General features: G+C 37.4%; 1 protein-coding gene across 1 annotated transcript in view; it reads right to left on the bottom strand.

The window, feature by feature from the left end:
- Window positions 1-22,783, bottom strand: part of CORIN (corin, serine peptidase) — a gene marked incomplete at its 5' end in the record, with an annotated part of 96,447 nt that overhangs the window by 5,963 nt on the left and 67,701 nt on the right. The window contains 6 exons of the mRNA XM_010291485.1: window positions 261-435; window positions 1,978-2,027; window positions 4,820-4,942; window positions 17,238-17,367; window positions 18,883-18,993; window positions 21,113-21,226. Of these exons, the coding sequence (XP_010289787.1) occupies window positions 261-435; window positions 1,978-2,027; window positions 4,820-4,942; window positions 17,238-17,367; window positions 18,883-18,993; window positions 21,113-21,226 (703 nt within the window). The remainder of the gene's footprint in view (window positions 1-260; window positions 436-1,977; window positions 2,028-4,819; window positions 4,943-17,237; window positions 17,368-18,882; window positions 18,994-21,112; window positions 21,227-22,783) is intronic.

Raw genomic sequence — 22,783 nt, 5'->3', positions numbered from 1 at the left:
TCCTGCTGAAAGTCAGGGCATCTTCATTTAGCTTTCATTAGTAGAGACGCCAGCAATAAAGAATAAAGCATGTGAAAACCTAAGCTGATGCTGTTTTATAACATTTCCTTTCTTTTTTTAGTCCCTAAAAGCCAGGCCTCTGTGATTTGCCATTCTGCAAAGGTCATCACCTATCCCCAGTGTGTTTCATGGAGGAGGGAGGACTTGGTAATTCACGTGCGCGAGTTGAAATGAACAGTAAAACTGTCTGAGCCTCTCACCCTTCAAAGCAGTGTGCTACTGTCAAGACCCATCTCTTTGCAATCAGAACACAGCCACATATGTGTCCACTTGGGTCACTCTGGAGGGAGCACTGCCATGGCCATCGGCCTGGGCGACTGGTCCTACCACCAAGGATCCTCTTGTTCATGCGAGCAGCTGGGCGACGGCCACAGTCTGGTGAGGAGCAGATGCAGAAGGGAGTTAATCGTTACACAAAGACATACAAGAACTTCTGCAAGAAAGCTGGGCACATAACGATATTAACAGAGTCACAGAATTAGACTGAACAACACAGTGAATGAAGTCATCAACAACCACACAATAATAGCAAACACAGTAAGCCATTTTCACCCTTCCTTTATGGGCAAAGGATTTGCTCTCCTGATATTTTGACCGGCTCAGCCTGAAATACTGACCAAGCCAGGTCTGGGATCCTGACTTCCTTTCTCTCAGGAGTTACCAGGCTGCCCTTGGGAAGGTTTCCTGGGTTAATGTCCTTGACAGCTAGCAAGGTGTTTGCGCTACTTTGTACTACCCATAAGCACTGCTTCTGGAAAATCTGCTCAGCAATAATAAGGCTTTTCTTAGGCCAGGTGTGAGGTGAATGTCACATTGTTTACTCAGCTACACGGCACCAAGCCAGCTTTGCCTGTGGAAATTACTGAGAGAATATTTGAAGATTTGAAGACATTCCAGTACTCTGTCGATTCTACTTTATAACCCACTTCCACTGGAAATTATACCAGATTCCCATCTGCCAGACAGTTACTTTTCTGAAATAATTAGCCCTTCACTTTTGTTTCACTTTATGTTCTGGATTTGTAAGATGGCAGACATTATTTATCCTGCTTATTCTCAGTCTGATTTAGAGAACAAAAGAACACCACCGGTTTCTGCCATCAGCCTCCCATGGGAGGCTGCCATTCCATACATCCACGGGAATTTAGTGGTAAAGAAATAAGTTGGAGCAATGGTTATTTGTAACTTTTAATTCTTACTGTGTTCACTTAACTTCAGAGGGCAAGGAGTTTTAAGTGTACTTGAAGCAACATATGTCAGAAGCAAACATCTTTTACAGGCTCCTATGAGCTTTTTTTTTTCCCCCTGATAAGAGCAGTAAATATTGTGATAAGTTTTCCAAATTTAGGTCATGCTTTGTGATTAATTTTCCCTGTGTCAAGCTAATTCATATTGTAAGTGTTCTTCAGTAAAGCTCTCCTTTTCTGTAGAATATAATTCCATTGAAGATGAAGAGTTTCTGCATTTTCAAGCCACTTAAACTTGCATAATTTTCTGTGCCTACAGACTTGGTCTCTAGCTTTCTACTTCAGGTTCTTCTGTCCCCTTGAACTTCACAACCAAACACATCACAGCTTCAACTCCCAGGCACATAACGGATAGCCTGCTAACCTCTCTGGTGGCAAAGGATATTTTCATCAGGAAGCTTTATCAAATTAATTTTTGGAACCTGGCTGCTGACAAAATTAATTTTGTGGGAGCAGGACTGGGCTACTAGAGTACACAGCCTCATAGGCAAAATATAAGAAAAGCTGATGAAACTGAATAGAGTAGGGGGGAAAAAAACCCAATGCAAAACTGGATGTTGCAGGAGTCTAGTCAAATTTCGGAGTGAATCCATGCTAAGCATCTGCATTTGTTAAAGTAATTTAACACATCTAAAAAACCATCTTTGTTTTGTATGCACTTCTCTCTTACCTTCTTTAGTGCAAAAGAGAGCCACCTTGCTTCTGCTTCGACACATCTGTCTAAATATTGAAATAAGAACATGGTGGAAATGTCAATTAATTGATGTAATTTTGGGTAATTTGTAAATCAGCACAGGTATTGTACTTGTGAACCGGCTGTTAAAAATTCCCCCAAACTGTAAAAAGAAACACAAGGACCGTCTTATGCCAGATCATCCATGTCTTCCAGCAACTGCCTGGAGATAATTCAAAATATTAGTTCAGCTTCACAATGCATTTCATGAGTGGGTGCTACATATTTTGCAGACTACCTCGCTCTCTGGGCACTGATCCAGCTCTGAGGTCAGATGGGATCTACAGTCTGTCAAGTCTTAATTTATGGCACCTGAAAGCACAGAGATTGCCATTCTCCTCTTCCTTACAGCAGAAGGACAGAATTTTCTTTGAAATACCTTTGATAACAGATGATCTTTCACAGCCTAAAAGCCTGAGTGTTTTGAAAAAACTCAGGAAGTTTGCAAAAGTATTGAAACAACAAAAAATTATCATTTCTGTTGAAAATTTTCAGTTGCGAGAGAGATGATTCTTTGTCAAAGAAAGGGAGGTCCTTGTTAAAACAGTGAGCATTGTTGCTCAACTAGCTGACCACCTTTTTATTTCCACTACTTTTTCATTCCTACCATGTATGTGCTTTTCTGAGGCAGATGCAGAGCTAAGTTACACTGGATACACAGATTAGCTGTTCCCCAGGTAATTCTTTGAAGGCTATAACCTCAGTAAGTAGGCAGTACCTTTAAAATTGCAACCATCTAAAAAGAGGTTGCATTTGACTTTAAGTCATAGATACTAACACGGGCACAACGACAGAGTGCCAGCAAGCTCACCAGGTTAACTTGATTTGACCAGACATCTGGCCCTTACATGGCATTTGCCCCATTCTCTGAAAATCAGTATATGCCCCATATACTCTGCAAATCAGTCTACTTTGTTCCTGAAAACGCAGACCATGAAATTCTGTTTCTAGAAATAGATCACCAATTTCAGGAAAGAAAATACTGTGCACAATTTTGAGGGGCATTTTCGCTCCATTAAAGAAAAACAAAAAACAAACAGACCAAAAAAAGCCAGAATAAAACTGAGACCAGCCACACTCAAGTTTCACATTTGTTTCTTTGACTTATCCAATAGCCAGATCTAAAAGAGAAAATTTTAAGCTTTTATGTGTGCATAGCCTGCACTGTGCCATTCCCTCTTGCCAAAACTTTATGAAACTAGTGGTGCATTTGTTAGTTCTTGTCCAAGTTCCCTGTAGCCCAGGAGCCTGACAGCTTCTTTAAACATACAACATACTCCACCAGACAAAAGTTTTACATGCTGAAGCTGATCCAGATGAATACACCTAGACTGTATAGCTCAGGAGAACTTCCCAGCTCCCTGGGCTTGTCTCGGCTTCATGCTGGGAAGAGATTAAACGCATATTGTCCTCTGTGCAATTTGCTTTGTACTAGAAAACAAGCCAGGCACATGAGAAGTGAGGCAGGCTCGCAGGTCCTCCAGTGGGATGACTGGGAGATCAGTATGGGATGCCGCTGATCTGCAGCGCCTGCACAGCCAGCGAGAGCCATCTAGACAGGATGCATGACGCAACCAAAACAAAACCAGCCTCACTCTGTTCCTACATATTACTTTCATATCTCTAATAGCTTTATCAATAATCCTCATTACTGATGTTTTCTCTCCTTTAACTTGTACTTTGGGCAAAACTAGATCTTTTGCTACTAGGTGTTGTAACTCAGAGGCTCCAAATCCATCCCTTCACACATACTTCCTAGCAGACCACTTGCAAACATGGCAAAGTACCTTGAAATTTCCGCTTTGCACATCAGTGACTGAACAGAATATGGCTGTGGACCTGCCTTTGGTCACAACCCAAGGTTTTTATTCTTGTATTAGGAAAGGAAAAGAAAAGAGTTAAAAAGAACATTTTCAAGTATCAGGCACCATCCTGTAATGGCCTTTCTTCTAGATGAAAAAATAAAAATGAACTTAAATGAATGGAGAAAATAGTAATGTAAAACAGAACTAGTACAAAGCTGAGACGTAGGAAAACTAAAGTACGCACTTGCAGACACAATCTTTTTAGTATTCTGCCATTACAGAAAACTTTCACTACAGAAAATAATGGAGCCAAGCAAAAGAAAAGTAGGTGTATTCCTCAGATTTGTGTCTTCGCACATGTTGTACCTCTAGCCAAGACAGTCTTTCCCTGTGAAACAGAACAATTTGCTATGGAAGAAGGGGGTTCTGAAGTCCCCTAGGCATTTGAAAGAGAACAGGGAAACAATGAATCTGCCTTTTGAAGAATGTAGTTGCAGATGGGGATTAGGTGACTCTCCCAGTTTTGTACTGGATGTTTAAGTTCATTGGCTCTTCAGTCTTAAAGTCACACTTTGAATGTCTCGACCATGAGAACCTGGCTTCTCATTACCAACTACCTGTTTAGTTGAGTTAATTAAAAGGAATATACCACCAATCGAAAGCCAGAGGAGCTGCTAAGGAAACCTACTGTAAGTGGATATAGCTTCTGTTGAAGAAGCTGTGGTCGCTCCAAATGTATGAATCCAAACTATGTGGGCTGCAGAGGACAGTAAAATGTTGCTGCGGGTTTTGCTATATAGTACTTACTGGATTTTCTTGGTCAGCAGGGATTTAATGACACTATCTGGTCTGGGGACTTCAAGGACATCACACATGTCTTGGAAAGAAAGGCCTTACCAAAGGGAGTTAGTCATCCCCTGCTGATAAGCACCTATCCACAGCAGTGAAAGAAATCTCATGTACCAGTTACTTACCCATTCACTAGAAGTGCATGTAAAGTGGATGCGTTCTTATTCCTCCAGTCCGAGTGCAGATTCAGCCATTTTTGATGCTGCATTTCCTCATTCTCTATTACCATTTCTGTTTTGGATGGTCCTCTGAAACAAACAAAAGACATTCATAGACCTTCCAGTAGGTTTCTTTGTTAAAATTATGACGATGAAAAGGCCCTAATGCCTCCTGTTTACTCCAAAGATATACAGCTGAATGTCACGTCAAAGCCACGTGTGGCAGAATCATAGTTAGGGGAATTAAATCACCCCAGGAAGCCAGGTCAGCTAACATATTACTGTCATTTATGTTGTAGTTCCTGACAAGAACCAGAATTGAAGTCGGGAACAGCAAGAGCCTTCTGGCGGCATTTACTGTAGTGCATACATTGACGTACTATTTCTACAGTTTCTTGCCTCCAAAAAATACAAAAAAATAGATCTTCATATGTAGAAGAGGTAAAAGAAAAAATATTTTCTTACATTCCTATCTCTGGAAATCCAGGAAAATTTAACAGTAAAGAGCAATCTGGGTCTTGTTAATAATACCTGACAATATCTCTAAAGCCAAGCTGTCTGCTCTGCGAAACAGAACAAATCAAGGGTGACAATGTCTATTCTGTCCTTCTGCAGCAAATTAACAGGAATATGAAAGTAAGTTAGAATGGCTCACCAGGAGATATTTTCATGTATCAGGTTCCTCAGTTTAGTTATTACCTGATAGACTCAAGCCACTGAAGGAATTGCTAAAAAAAAAGAGTGTATTTTTTAAATGGCTTTACAAGTTGTGCAACTTTCCAGCACAGAACCATCCATGATTATCCATCAATTCCTTGCCTGTCAATGGCAAGGACTTTCAAGGACTGCTCTCCTGAACACTGGTCAAAGGCCAAATTCTAAATCCTAATTCATGGAAAAGAGAATGAGAAAAGTTCATAAAAACTGTGATGTGTCCTAAAACTCACCTCTGAACCCAATCTCTCATCTAGTAATGCCAGACAGGTTAATAGCGTAAGTCCAGTTTTCAGTATTAACTATATTTCATTTTAAATATCTACAAAAGTGCAGCATCCTTTACCCACTTGATTGCATAAATTAACAAAGATCAAAGAATTCTGTTTCATGGTAAAGTTGTCAGTGCAACCATATGGAAATGTTTTCAACAAGGCTGGCAATATTAACTGGGCTCTGAGGTCACGGTCCTGGATCCTGCCTGTTACATGACTTATTTTTCAGAACCTTCTCTGGGCATATTAAGCAAATATCATTCTATGATCTACTACCCAGAATGTGCAGGCAAATAATAACAAGCATTTTTAAAGACTGGTTTTTCCTCATTTAAAGCTGTTTGCTACAAAAAGAGCTTTCTTCCTCAGTGCCTGCTTATAGCAAACACATAAAACTCTCTTCATTTCCATCATTTGCTGATTTCCCACTCTTTTTCCCACCAAACATATACCAACTGTCTTTTTTTTAATTAAGATAACATTCTGCCTTATGAGCTTCTGGAACAACGATGTTCACCATTTCATAACTCTGTACAGCAGTCAGATTTTATGTAGCTGTAAACAATGTCTGATCTATAAAATGTGTGACTCAAAAATATACAAAAGAGATGCAAATATTATGCTATCTGATGGATCCAAATCTATATTATTCCAAATACCAGATTATTTTTCTGAAACCTGTATTTCTGAATTACAGTTTATGATGCTGTAATCATCATTAAGCAGATACGTACTTCTAAACCAGGGCAACAACAAGACACTTAAGCCTGTAAGAAATTTTATAATTATTAAAACAAAGTATTATACTTAGTAAATGGCTGTGCCTTTTTTCCTTGGTGGTCGCAGCTTGATACAATACACTCAAAACCAGCATGCCCTAATTTATGTCTTTAGAATGCCTTCTATAAACATTTATAGAGCTTTCCTCCCTTGATGATGTTTATACAAGGTTTTCTTTCAGATAGTCAAGAGCCACCACTTATCTCTTTTCATCCATATTAATTAGTAATAGCCAGGATAAAGGGGATGTAAGAAAGAGCCTCATTTCTAGTTGAAGAAAGCTGGAGACAATGGATAGCATTCCAGAGCATACTGGGAATTGCCAGAGAAGGACAGAACATGAGCTAAAACTCATAGAGGAGGAGTAAGGACTTGGGCTGGTGTGAGCTTCTGGGTCTGAGACTTTCAGCATCTAGGGAGGGGCTACACCAGGGACTGTAAAGCACTCGGAGAAAAGGAGGGAGGTAGAGCAATGGGGACTCATTTAGCCAGACTCATCCTGTGCTCTAGAAACACAGCAGGCAGCAGGTTCTACTTGGTCCCTCTTGGACCTGTAGCACACAATTTCTTCTGTGGACACACTCTAAAGAAAAGGGAAGAAACACCTTTCAGTGGACAGAGCCACGTCAACTCATGATGTGTAATTTCTTCATAAGAATATTTTGCTTTACTGAGTTTCTTACAGACTCCAACAAGGCTTTAGCTGCTAATTACTTTAAGACACCAATCTACATCTTTGAGTTCAAATCTAGCTCTCTTGCCAATTTTCTATTTTAGTGGCCTGTTGAAGTTGACCTAAATGAAGTCAATCTGCACAAAAGTAACGTGTATGGCCATGTGTAACATCTTTCAAGATTTCAGGCAAGCCAAATAAAAGAACCTTTTTTATGAAACGCTTTCAGAAGGCTCTTTCACTTTGCAGTTTTCTTCTTGGTTTTTTTTCTTCCCCTCTGGTTTGCATATAACAGAACAGATTTGTTCAGAAGTTCAGTGTTGATTTTAAACTAATGCTTTTAATTATTACCTGTATTGCAACAATAAGCAAAATTGAAACCGTATTTGTTGACTGAAACCATATATACCTGGAACACAATGTGCAGTTTTGAAGTGCCTAAGTTTAAGAGGATGTTCAGAAACTGGAGAGGGTCATGCAGATGGCTTTCAAATTTTCTAGGGGCCTATGGCACTGACACACAAGGAAAGGTTGAGGGAACTGGACTTGTTTACTCTTGTGAAGAGGAAGCTAAAAGACAATTCAATAGCAACCTGCAACTACTTGAAGAGGATTTGAAAGGTGACGGAATCAAACTTTTCTTAATAGTGCTGCATGGTAAAACAAGGCAAGTAGCCTAGAGTTGCAGCTTTGGAGATTCATAGCAGATGAAAAGGAAATAATTTTTCACGAGGAAGGTGGAGCAGCCCAGGAACAGAGAGATGTGGAATCTAAATCCATCAAGGTTTTCAAGACCTGGCTAAACAGAGCAGTGGTAGAGCTGATCTCGTTTTGGTGATAGGCCCCCTTCAAGTGGGAGATGGACTAGCTGTTCTCCAGATGTCTGTTACAATGGGGATTTTATGATTCTGTTGCACAGTACGAATACACTGTGGTGACCAGTACCTATGCTGAAGAGCTTAATCTTAAAAAAGGCTAACAGTTACTAGAACAGACTTTTCACACATAAGAGCATCTTTTAACATTACAGTACAGCCACTGAAATATCTACATCAGTGAAGTAAGTTTGTTAGCGACATCCACAAACATACGACACTCATACCGTGATAACAATAATGCATGCCTTTGAGTGGTGATCTTTGGACCAGATCTTCCACCAGGCTTTCAAGACAACTTACAAACCCTACCTGAATCCACATGACTTTGTAACACCTCATGGTGCTATTTGGATGGAACCATTTGAGTACGGAAATATTATTCTAAAACCCATGGGGTTCTAAGAGTCTATTACTGAATAGACCACAAAAATTTAACTTTCGCATGTGTCTCAAATTAAATATCTGCAGTAAATCTTTATATCCAAGAGAACTATGCCAGAGCTTCTGAGCTCAAACCACTTAAACAGAACACTCAATGAATACACTTTAGGGTTCCTGTAGTCTCAGTCTACGGACCTCTCCAAGACCATATGAAAAGTGCTATAGTTAATAGATGCACAACAAACAGCAATGTTTTATGATTTTTTTTCCCCTCTACATTTGAAGTGATAGAAATACCAAGCTCAGTGGCAAAAGACAAGTATGTCTTTCACCTAGCTTTTCATTAGGTCCTCTGCACTGTTTTCAGGAATTAAATGGGATTAGGACCTATGAAAAAAAACCTCTTCCATGAGGCTTTCTTTCACTAAACAGCTAACCAAAACAGTTAACTATCAGAAAATTCAGGCAAAAGGAATCTTATGAGGCCATCTGATCCACTCCCCCAATCCAAAATGAGATCAAATCTAAATTCTCTCTGACAGATTTTTATTTGCCCTGTTTGTAAAAATCTCTAATGGAGAAGAATCCTCAGCATTTCCAGGCAATATATTCCAGGTTTTGCAGTTAGCAATTTTTTCTAATGTTTGTTCTAAATCTTCCTATCTGTAATTTAAGCTCATTGCTTCTGTCTTATTTCCACTGGAAATGGCGAACAGTTTATTACTTGCCCCTTTGCAGCAGCCTGTTACATATTTGGAGACTCCTATACCTCTCTCCCTCTGACTGACCACCCAGAGTTTTCAACTTTCTTCACAGACCATGCTTTCTAGGTCTCTGGTCATTCCTGGTCACCTATTCTGAACTCTCCCTATCTAGTAAAAATCTAACACAAGCTGAATACACCAGAGGGATTACACATAAACACTCCTGCTTAATTCAGGCCAATTCTCCAGCCTGACAAAAAACTTTTGAATCCTAATCCTGTCCTCCAGAATGCCTTCAGATCCTTCCAGCTTGATGCTGAATGAGAAATTATTAAGCGTGCTCTCCACTCCATCATCTGAATGACTCACAACAACAATGAATATCACCCCAGACACACTGGGATGTGTCTAGCCCCCCACCAATACATCTTTATGGTTTGACAGTGAATCATCAACAGTCTTGTATCATTTCATCTTTATCATTTTAACTTTGAAAGTTAAAAATATATCATATCTACTGTTTCTTCCCTATCCACAGTGTCTTTGCCTTTTCAATGAATAAATTAAGGAAATTTGACATGATTTGTTATTGGTATAAATATATTCTGTCTGTCATTAAGACCTTAAACTTCTGTAATTATTTGTTGATAATTGAAGCTATGCAACTACTTTGTAAATCTCTTCATCTTCCTCTTTTTCCCTTTTTACTGAAAGATAGCATACCTAACAGTTTTCAGACTTATATAGCCATTCTCCACAACTTCTCAAAACTACTGGCTACCATTATGGGCAGCCATAACACAGATCTGTCATAGCCATAAATTTTAAATGCTCTTGGATGAATTTCATCAAAACTAGCTACTTTGAAGAGCAGTGTATAACCTATTATTTTCTTATTCTAGCCCTAATTCTTAAGTCTTTGCCATCTTAGAAACGTAATATGTTTTGCTGAGGTTTATTTGTGGTTTTGTTTTGGGTTTTTTGTTTGTTTGCTTTGCTTTTTTTAATAAACCTGTCTGGTTTTTCTGATTCTTTCTCTGGATACCTATGCTGTTCTATACCAATTCTTGTAAGTTTGAACAACATCTCCACCCTCTCTAGAATTCTACTTCCAGTTTCATGTCACTGTACGGCTTGTGCCTCAGCCAAGTTAGTCTTGCTGCGTCACAGAAAGATGTCTGCTAGATCTAGTGAACATGAAAGGACACATATAATTCTAACATATCTAATTTCTTTAATTTAAGAAGTTTCTTTTAATTTAAGGCAATTTCAAAAAAAGTTATTCAATGATTCTACAAAATCAGTCACTCAAAATCAGAGAAGCAAATCATTTTAATTTGTGGTAGCACTTACATCTACCCAAGTGGGAAATTCTAACTTAGATTTTATTAATTTTTCAAATTTCAATTTAAAAATTAGAATATTCTTTTAATACATTTAATTTCAAGTTATGGATTCCCTTATGTGTGTTTAAGAGAGGGATTTTTAGAATTAAAATAAAAAATAAAACCCAGTGTGTCTTCTACATTATAAATATGCTCAAAATATTTAGAGTAATTTCATTACATAGGTTGTACAATGGAAATATTAAAGAAGTAGTTTTCAAAGCATTCCAGCCTGCTACCTGCTGATCACTGTGCACAAGAGTCAAAGTTTATAGTATAGTTTATAATGAAACACAAGGAACATTATGATTTGCATACCAGCTCATCATTAAAAATCCCACAAAATAGAAGGCAGGGACTAATTTAGGTTATGAAGTTAATATTCTGTTCATCATTAACAGTATCCTAATTTGGGATACTTCTGTACAGCAATGGTTTTAATACTTCATTCTCCCTATTCCAGTGTGGAAAACATTCTCAAATGTATTAAATTGCAAGTTTAGAATAAAGTATAATCCATAAACTCAATTCCTTCCCCCTTCAAAGTAACAGTAACATTCCTCTGTTCAGCTTCTGTAATCCCATTGTTTTAAGCCTCATGTGACGGCAGGCTTGAAAAAGGAAGGCTTGTGTTATGCCAGAAGGTAATGACTAACATGTCTATGGGCACTAATATAAAACAAATTAGGCCTATTTCAGAGCTGGAACAGCATCTGTTTCCTGTCTGTACTTATTTACTGGTTAAGATGTTTCTTGGTTTTGTGCAAAATTCTACAAAGCCATGGCTGTGCCATAGAATATGGAGTAAAAGATCAAAACCTTGATTTTAACAGCACTGAAGTTAGAGAAATCTGAAATTTTAATGTGAAAACATATGGTGACATACAAAATGGGAATTAAAAATATTCACAGAATTGAAGGAAAGATAAAACATGTATGATTAAATAGTTCTGACAATTTTTGGTGGAAAGTAAGTAATCACTGTGTTATTTCCGGGTTTCAAAATGCCTACAGTCTTATATCCTAACTGATAGGCTACTCAACCATATCAAGAATGAGTTAACGTGTAATTACACTGAAAAAAAATTATATGCTTGCTTTTTCTTTGTCATTTGAGGCTCTCTAAGTTATAGATTGATAAAGTATGATTTTGTAGCTAAACTTAAAAAAATACTATTTTGGGCCATCTAAAATTAAAACTTCAAATAAAATACAGATTTTCTTAGCTGGAAGTCTTAATTCAACTTCAAATTAAAAGTAAAGTCCTTCCTTTAAGGTTAATTAGCTTTTAATGTTAAAAAGATGAGGGACACATTTCAGATAAAAATATTGTTTTGAAATAATTTTTTTAAGTGTTTCATTTTTAAAAGTTGAAACAAAATAACTTGACTTTTCAACCTTTTTTTCCCTGCTGAAACTATTCACTGACTTTGAACAAAATTTACTGTTACTTTTGTTCAACATCATCCTTTACGGAATAATTATTCACTAAGAAATGTTCCCATAATTCTACTGATAATAACACACTAGCCAGGAAAAACATTTCAACTTGCAGTTCCAAAATGGATTTTCAGGACTGACAGATTTAGTATCTTTTTAGTGTTAAACTGAGTAAATTTGATTTTGAAGCCCCTAGGGAAAAAAAAAGGGTTTATATTGCCGTTTGTACAAGCTGTGACATAAAATGGTTTGGAAAAGTATTTGTGATGAATCATTAGAATAAGAACATTTCTTTGGTTGGCAGTATTCATGTATCTTTCTATTCCTCTTAGTCAACACAGAGTCACAGAATGGTTGAGATTGGAAGGGACCTCCAGAGATCATCTGGTCCAACCCCTCTTGGTCAAGCAGGGCCACCTACAGCCAGTTGCCCAAGAGCACATTCAGACAGCTCCAAGGTTGTTTGAAATATTAAATCATTAATAACAATTATCTTTTCACTTAAAGAAAACTATCCAATCATGGAGCTAAAAATTTTTATATGAGGTAAGTGACCATATGCTTAATGACTATTTGAAGCAATTGTCACAATTTGCAAGGAATTATTAGGTTGAAATTTCTTTTAAAAAAAAAGTCCTATCCAAATAATTCTATTTTAAACTACATAGATACATGAAAGATGAGACATAATCTATCAGTTTTAATCAAATACAACCCTAATATGCTAACTAAAGTCTATGTATTTTACATTCTTTTATGGTTGCTCAAAATTAGTAAAACAGTCTTCCACATCTACCACAGCTTGCAATGTTATTTTTAGCAAATTTTATTTGATAGAGTTATTTACTGCTGTTCTTAAAAAAATAAATGTAATCTGAAGAATTCACTATTTTACTAAATCCTCTAAAGATTTAATAGAACACGCTGTGGCCATGGACAATGTGACTATATTCAAGGTAGGTCAAGCATATTTTACATTCTGTTGAGCAGGTCTAGAAATCCAGATTAAATTAATGAGTTTAAATACTTCATCCTTGGCATTACTAAATGTCATCTTTATTGCTGGAGAAAATAAAGTAGGTTAAATTCAGAAGTTCAAATTTCTAATGTGGGTAGGACAGAAATATTCCATTTTTTGTTTCTGTGATGTTTTTGAGCAAAGAAGACATAAAACTAAACTCCTCTTATTTCTGTTGCAGAAATGATTAGAAAGTAATTAGAAAGCAGCAAAATTCATATGAGAACAAAAGATTATTGGTCCAGCAGCTTGGCTGCTCAATTGGCAAATATTATTAAAGAACTTTGTACCAAAGAGAGAGAGTGGGATAGTATTAGGAAAGACAAATGGCCAGGCAGCAACAAGAGATGGTCCTTTCCCTTCCACAGATACACACGCAGTAGATACTTTGGCACAGGAAAGAAGGAAAAGGAACTACCTGTTTCAGTGGATCACCAGTGGCGCAGCCTTCAAGAAAGGGAGTAGCAGCAGCAGGAGGTAGCAGAGCTTACTATAGATTTTTATAAACAAGTAACTTGGTAAACAGCTGTGACTTTATGCTGGCACTGCTCAACCAGAAGCGTATCGGCTAAAATTCCCCTGTACTCTGCTGGTGCAAGCTGATGAAGTTTATCATTATTACATTTGTTATCTCATCCTAGTGCACGAAAGACAGACAAACTATTCCACTACATTGCCATAGAGTAACAGAACAACTCCACTAACTTCTGTTTTTGTCAAATTTCAGATCTAAGCAGACCATGGTTTTATGATCACCATCTCATCAACAAAGAACATGGACTTCAGAATATATGAAAATGGTTTTCTTCAACTAAACATCAGACATCTACAGTCTTCTAACACAATCTTCTGCACCTGCACAGCATGCCCATCTTCAGCAGCATAGCCTCTGCAGCACACACCAAGATATAGCTAACCCTTGATCTGAGACAGTGATGGTGATTGCTGTTCCATTCTCTACCTGTGTTAGCAGGAAACCTAATTGCAAGAGACATGCTTTACTGTATTTAAATCTGGGACTCCGTCTCTGAACAAAATTATCTGTCCTGAGATGAACAGGCAGTCAGTATCAGGTCATCTGATAGTCCTCTCTGGCTGTAAATTATGAAACCTGATACTTGAGCAAACAGTTCCCATTAGGCTCTTAGCATTATAAACAAAAGTTTACTTCGTATCTAACATTCTTTTTGCACTAGAGGAAAACATAAGAACTGCTAAGAATACACATTGCATAACTCGAGCAATAGCCACCATTAGTCCAAAGCCTTTCAGACAATGCATGGAACTTGCACAGTTTTCTGTGACGTTGCATCATGCATCACACAACACATCGCACGCATTGTGCTGTGAAAAACTGGAGAAACATATCTGTGGAATTAGAACTGGCCAACAGCCAGGAAAATAGGTCAAATTTTGTGCAATAGGCAGAATAGAATTACCTTTAATGTCGCTTCAGACACAATGCTTATACCTCCCAAATAAACTGTTATTCTGTAAAATGTGTTACCACTGTCAGCTAAATTAACCTAGCTTTAACCACTGTTATTAAATTATCATCATTTTTTTCAGATTAATTTAGGCTGAAGAATTTTTTTAAAATCTATAAGCTGTTAGAAGGACATTGCTCTCATATTTTAAACATCACCACATTATATAGCAACTGGGAGTTGTCACTTGGGAAAGCACCAGACACAGTTATGAAAAATAGTTTGCAGACCTTTACAGGAAAAAAAAATACCATATGCTACCACTCATTGTAATTCCTGGTCTAAGGTACTAAGAAGTCTCAACTTTGATAGCTCATGTGCTTAGAGAACTACTGTTCTCTAAGAATGAACAAGAGAACTATTAAATCAAAATCAGCTATCATCATAAGTCATTATTAAAGAAATCTGCATAGCCACAAAACTGGGGCTATATATAGCAGTGTACTATAATATGGACAGAATTTCTATATTCACAGCTTTAATTTTCTGAAGGAGTAAAATGAAATATTTCCCATTGGGAATACATGAAGAAAAGCAGTGCTTAAAATACATTGTATTTATTAAAAAAAAAAATGGGTAAAAAGGACTTTTTTTCATCATCAGTTGAGCTCTGTGCAATATACAGTCTAATTTACCTGCACCCTCAATGATGACTGGAAATAGCTTATTAAATACACCAATGTTATCAACCTCACATTTAGACTTTCTTGTTATCATAACTCAAATAAATAATGTATGCAGGACATAATGGCCAACGGATGAAGTTCATGGCTTTAGATCAGATTTCACAGTGGCATGGAACTCCAATTTTTCATTCAGTCTTCCACTTCACCATACAGAAAATGTTACCCTCTGCGACATTTTCACTGAACCCCTATGCAATGTTAAAAAATAATTAAATAATTATATTAACTCATATTACTCCTTTTTGAAATTAGTTCTGGTGAATACATTATAATCTCTTTCCTACAGATCTTCTTCAAAGCTAATTTACTGTAGTTTTGGCAGCACCACTTCAGAAAAACTTGCAGAATAGCTAAGAAAATCAAGCTTCAGGTCATTGACAAAATCAGACATTAAGAAAGGAAAGACAAATACTACTTTGGTTGTCTGAAGTACTGCAAGGAAGAATTAGAAATTAGTATTAGAGTCAGACTGAAGCTGTAGACTTCAGATTTGAACTAGAATTTCCCACTGCCCTTCACACAATCACCTGTGTCCACAAAAAAGAATTTGTAGAAATATTGATTTTTAGAATATCTTCCCGTTAGAAAATGGATTTGTGAGATTTAATAATTATTTGTGTGTCATACCTTTCTTAAAAGTGATAGGACTGATAACATCTGTTAGCAAGCCACAATGAAGAAGCAGAAAGGTATAAGTTTCTACTCATGATAATTTCAGCCTAGGCACATCTCTGAAGAAAGGAAGGAATCGGGGGTCTTGTGATAATTTAATACCTTTTTCATTTTCCTAGCAGCAAGCATCACAGGAAAGTTAAGCAAATTTTGTGTTAGGACTATGAGACTTAAATATTAAGAAGAAAAACATTCTTAATGTTAAGATCATAGGTTTGTTCTTAGACAAGAAAGTAGTTGTAAAAGCAATAATTATTTTTGGAGGTAACAAAGGAGTTTAAGATTATTAGGATGTTATATAAAGTTAAAGCATAAAGATAATGTCAGTATTATTTAGATATAATAAACTAGCTAGAGAAGTATAGAATTGTGTGTTAGAATGGCAGGCATTCCATTCAGCACAGGTGATCTTGGATTCAGGACATCTGTTAGAACTGGTGTCAAGCAACCATGCAGTGCAAGGCAATACAGAGTAGGTTAACTGCAGACACTGTAACCCAGGGTCTTTATTCCTCCTGTGTTTTTTGAGAAAGGTACAAAGAACAAGATTGCATGTCAGTATATGTAGTGGTAAAAGGCAGACCGAAAAGACACTTCTTAATCCAGTTTGGGGATCAGACACTGACAAAAGATATCCTTCTATACCATCAGGTTTTTCTTCTCCTAGCAGAAGACAGCTTTGGATATCAGAGCAGATGAACTTGTGTTTCATCCAACAGTTATACATCACATCAACTATTCCATAAAGCAGCTATTACTTTACTGTGCATGCAATAAGAAAGATGTGTAGAGGCTATCTTTTTTTTTTTTTGAGTTCCACACAGAAAGATCTATCTTTAAAAATTTGTTGTTCAGAGATACCGAAGTCAAATATATCTGCTTTCCTAGCTCACAGTACTTATTGCAGAACACAAATGAATGCAGCGAAATTTTCCTGTGTTTCCTAATACAAGTCTGTTTTAATTCTTTAGGAAGACACAGAGTATCACATTGCCAAAAAATTCTGAGCCTCAGTAATAACTGCAAGTTCAAATATTGGGGCGTGGCAAGACATCATTATCTTTTCAACACACTCTTTTAATAACAATCATGTAATGTTTATAAAGTGAAAGTGCCTAGAAGTTAGTGAGCTTTTCTTCCTTCTATAGTTCACAAAATTTCATTACCTCTTTTCTCTATGAACCATTTCCACACTAGGTCTAACATTGCAGTTTTCAATGATGATTCACATCTAACTCCAGCACTCCAATTGTCCTAAGAAATTCATCAATGCTACAAACTACTGACCTTACCCTAAACCCATCTGATTGCAGGCCAGTTGGCTTAAGTTTTCTTGCCACTCATCAGCACAAACATGGTTATCAGCAGCCGACCTGTGAATGGTCAGGAACATCAAGGAATTCACGTTTTTAGACAGGGTAACTGCAAAAAACAAAAACAACAAAAAAAAAACTTCATTATTATTTCACATTATTAGTTTTACAAATGGCATACTGAAAACATACAGCTACAGTCAAAAGAGTTTTCCAAGATGCTGGCATTTTGCTGATTTTATATGCTCAATAGCTATATAATTTAAAACCAAGGCAACCATGGCTATCAGAACCTTGCTAACATTGAACAGCAGGAGACAGTAAACAACAAAGGCATCTTGAGGATTAAAACAAACCAGAATACTCTTGACTCACCAGCACAGGTTCACATGGGTTTCTGATAGCCTTAATCTTGCTAAATGACGTTTTAACCCACAAATAGTCCAACTGAAATTACTAAAATAATTTGTGGGATGAATGCTGCCTGACATGAGAATGATACCATCATTTGATTCTCAGTAATATGCACTGCTTCTGTTATGACAATATGTGGGTGTAATTAGAGGAAGAAAAAAATCTACTGTTTACAAGAAAGATCATGACCGTTGCTTCTTTCTTAATCCATATAAAAGTGTGTGAACTGCTTTTATCACACAGAAAAAGCTCCTCAAAGTGGCCCAAAATGGAAATTTACATCTCTCTAGGATCACTTAAAAGATGTTGGGTTGCGTGCATTTCTTCCCCAAATACATACTGGTTTTAGTTAAACTGTTCCTCTGACTTTTGCTTTGATAGTACTAATCTTAACATAGCCAGTCATTATGCATTTTTCCTATATGCTGAAGGTGCTTTTGCTTCTCTCCCCATGAGAAAGGTATGTATTTATCCTAGGTTACTCCTTTTCAAATAGCATTTCTAGAACAGTTCTCTGTTGCATAGGTTTTATTAAATGCCATTGTTTATTAATGTTCATACAATGTTAAATATTTTAAAATATTTATGCAATCTACTCCAATATGAATACAAAATATTTGCTTCTGTAAACCACAGTACACCTTTTTTCTGTATTTAAAATTACATACAAAGGATCTCAAAACTTAGTAATATAAACTACTGTCATGTACAGAAATACATATTAACTCAGTGAAATCTCAGAGGACATACTACCACTTTCCATCCTGCTTTTTTTCAGTGTAATTTTTTTTTAAATCCATCTTCATTTTTATTTAAAGAATAACACTTGGAGAGTTCTACTTTAACAATACATAAAAGTACAGAATCAGGGCTTAGAAGTTTTGCCCAGATGGATTCTACATCTGAACATCTCCCTACTCTCTCTTCTACCCACAACAGTTTCCATGTTTTAGCCACCATCTGCACATTTTAGAAGTTCCCTGCCATAACGCTTTTTTACACCTTTGCACTATGACACTTCATACTGAGCTTCTCCTTTCTCTTTTGCACACTTTCTTTCATGCTTTCCCAACCTCAACCCAGTCTCCTTCTGGTAATAGAGAGAGTCATCTCTCCACCACTGCAATTGTATTCTAAATCCAATCATCAGTGATTACTACTGTCACCCAAACATCGCTTCCAGACAGAGTGCACCACAGCGGCTGCTTACCACAGTCCCATTCATCTGAGCTGTCACTGCAGTCTGCTTGCCCATCACACCAGAGCTCACGTGGCACACATTCATGATTGGCACATTCAAGTTCATTCTCTTCACAAAACGCTGCAAGGATGAAAACATGTTTCACTCTGAGAAAGGAATTATCAACATGGAGTTCACATTGAGAACGAAAAAAATGAGGAAGGTGAAGGTAGGCACAGATGAGATTTAAGGAGCAAGAAAGTGAGACAGATTTGCAACAAAATTCATGATGAACATCACAGAGACAGAAGGTGGTTTCTGCTACACAGTGTCCGAGGGCATCGCAATTCAAAGGGAAGGATAGGTGTCTGGAAATGGCAAGATCTGTGATTACTTAGTATTATTTGTGGTCTTATCGTATGAAACCTGTCTAAGCTTCTCACAAGCTTTAAGTGAGAATATTGTGGTCCATGCTTTTTAGGAGACAACTCCAAATGCATTTATTTCTTCATGCTCTATTGAAAAAAATTATTTCCTTTCATCCACAGCAATTCTATATTCACTTTTGGATCCTTCTTTGTTATTTAAAATCATGGAATTATTTTTATCTCCGCTTTAGAGATGAGGAACTGATGTACAGATAGACATGCTCCAGTTCACAGTTGTTTGCCAGCTGGCAGCATTAGGCAGAGATTTCCTGAATCTCTGTCCCGTTCACAAACTACAAGAACTTCCATTTGCAAGTGACTTCAAGGTTTTCCCCAACCATAACAAACCCTCTCCCAAAAGGCAGGTGTGTAGTATTACAATACCCTCCTCACTAACACACTTCTCTTCCAGATTCTATAAACCCCAACATTAGGGAATTTTGAGAGCTGGGGGGTGTGGGGCATGGCCAGAGAGGGAGATAATGTGTGGAAGGAAGATGCATTCTGCTGTGCCTATGTCTGCCTGTTGTATAGCATCTATACTGCCATACAAACAAAGCATTTATTTGCAACACTAGTGCAAAAAATATACTTCACAGTGAAAACCATGCAGATAGAGCAGGCAGTGCTGCCTACTCTGACATAAGTGATCTTTCTGGTTCTGGAATAAAGCATGCAAAACTAGAAAAAGCTCTCTAATTCTGCCTTCCAGAGACAGCATATTTCAAAAACTGGAAGCCCTCAGCTGAGGAAAATTTGCTGTCATTTTGCAATATTCAAGCCATGACAAAAAAGCAGGGAGGAAATATAGCCTGGTAATTATAGACTAGCTTAACCTAAGCCCCTGGAGAATCTTTTCTCTGCCATGATCTTAATGTGTGATCATGAGCAATTCACTTTAATACCACCTTCATTTTCTTAGATTACAGCACACAGGCCACTTAGAAGTCAAATGGTATAATCGTCACAATGAAAATCAGATTAAGAAACATTCTGTGAGCTGCTTCTTCCCAAAAAGAAACAAAGTTAGATCTAGCGATATATGCAGGCTGCCAATTATTTGGCAAATATATATATTCAGCAAGGATCGAAGGATGTGAACAACAGAGGACACAAGATGAGGCAAAAGATAATTGGTGCTATAGAAAAACTGAGGGAAGTGATCGTGCCCCTGTACTCGGCACTGGTGAGGCCGCACCTTGAATCCTGTGTTCAGTTTTGGGCCCCTCACTACAAGAAGGACGCTGAGGTGCTGGAGCGTGTCCAGAGAAGGGCAACGAAGCTGGAGCACAAGTCTTATGAGGAGCAGCTGAGGGAACTGGGGTTGTTTAGTCTGGAGAAGAGGAGGCTGAGGGGAGACCTTATCGCTCTCTACAACTACCTGAAAGGGGGTTGTGGCGACGAGGGTGTTGGTCTCTTCTCCCAAGTAACTAGCAATAGGACAAGAGGAAATGGCCTCAAGTTGCGCCAGGGGAGGTTTAGATTGGATATTAGGAAAAATTTCTTCACTGAGAGGGTGGTCAGGCATTGGAACAGGCTGCCCAGGGAGGTGGTGGAGTCGCCATCTCTGGAAGTGTTCAAGAAACGTGTGGATGTGGCGCTTCAGGACATGGTTTAGGGGACATGGTGGCGCTGGATTAATGGTTGGACTTGATGATCTTGAAGGTCCTTTCCAACCTAGTGTTTCTGTGATTCTGTGATTGGGAAACTGAGGGAATGACTAAGCCTTTCTGTCTGTAGAAAACCTTTTTACTTTCATTTATTTTGCACCCCAAGATCCCAAAAAATATGATCAGCCCTTTATGGGATTAGCAGACTACATAAACCCTTACAGCAGTTCTTTTCATCCATCATGTCAGGGCAGTCTGGGAAACCATCACAGATCATAGTGTGTTTGATGCACACCTTCTTCAAAGGACACTCCCAAAGACCCCTTTCTCTACAACCTGAAGGCAGAGAAGCACAGTTTTGAAAGACTTGGCGTGCAATATCACATCAACTGTTTTCTCCTTCTTTAATAATCCTGAAGCACCAAAAACATTTTCACTTGCAATATAAGTTTTAAAAGGTACCACAAATAGTTACTAATGAAGAAATGGAAACAATATTGTCACAGTGCACACTTGATAAATGGATATAAAATATATAACACTTCATGATACTTCAGTGCTTTTTAAATCTATGTTATGCTGCACATACATAGTAATGGTTTAGGCATTAGCTTAATTAGCTCAAAACCCATATACCACTACTCATGAAATACATTTACTAGTAATAGATAAACTTTTCGAATCCTGAATTCTGTAGAGTTTCCTTCAAAAGCATACTGCACAGACCTTTGGTCTTTCAAAAGCAAATCCTATGACAGCATGGAATCTCCACGAAACAGTGTAGATTATGTAATTTTTTCTGGCAGTGCTGATACAGAATCTAATGCAGATCACAGTGAAAGGTAGAGAGATGCTGTTAAGTATGGACCACAAACAGTTTTCCTAGTTCCATAATATGAGACAAAACCAGTTTGAAAAGATTAGAAAGACCCAATGGCTGTATGAATCTTCAAGAGGGCTCCTTATTATGCAGGGAGCACACTGCATTATTGTCTCTTCAAAGTCCAACTAACCAGTCTCTCTGATTTCAAGAGGAATACTTATAAAACTGTGTCAAAGGGCTTTGACAGTAAAATTCCTGTTAGTCTGCTAGAGGAAATTAAGAATGGCCCAAGGTACATTTTAGAAAAGTGTTTTCTCATGTTTTATTTCAAGATTTATTTCCATCAACTAATAAAGAACTTCACTGTGATACCAATTTAAATACTTAGACATAGTAAAGTCCTGCACATATGACATTCTGGTTTTATAGGAAGCCATAAAGACGACGTGTTCTCCTGACTAAAACAGGTGGTTTGATTGCTTTGTTTGGCCTGTTTTGTAGATGATAATATTGGTTTTCACTTTAATCCAAGCTCAAATTCAGGTGACAGCCCTGATGTCCCCACACGCAAATACTTGAGGTATAAGCTCACAAACAGCATTTGAAGCAGAACCTCCGTTTGCTTGGACCTGGAACTACAGCAGCATATCAGCAGAAAGTTACTAAGCAGAAAGGTTGTTTCCAAGAAACATTTACAAGAAATGTTTATTTTATAAACATGAACCAGAAAATCAGTACTAGTCCATATAATTACTGAAAAAAATCTACTCATGTTTTAACTGTAACTGGATGTGTGGAATGCTTGATTTTGTTTAGATTCAAAAAGCCATGTAAATAAATGTTACAGCACAGAGTAATAAATATCCTTGAACCTGTGAAACTAATTCCACATGATCAAAGAACTTTCTTGTGTATCACCATTTTCCAGGTCTCTTTCTTGACAATATTTGTTATAACTATTAATGAAAAATTAATTGAAATCAAACAAAACCTTTACTCTAATAAAGAACAAAGAATGTCTATCATGTTAGGAACTTGATATGAAAATAAAATAAAAAGCTTAAAAAAAT

Source organism: Phaethon lepturus, unplaced genomic scaffold, assembly GCF_000687285.1.
Source record: "Phaethon lepturus isolate BGI_N335 unplaced genomic scaffold, ASM68728v1 scaffold7150, whole genome shotgun sequence".
NCBI classification, from domain to species: domain Eukaryota; kingdom Metazoa; phylum Chordata; class Aves; order Phaethontiformes; family Phaethontidae; genus Phaethon; species Phaethon lepturus.
The sequence above is the reverse complement of the archived record's forward strand: the minus strand, read 5'-3'. Positions and strand labels throughout refer to the sequence as shown.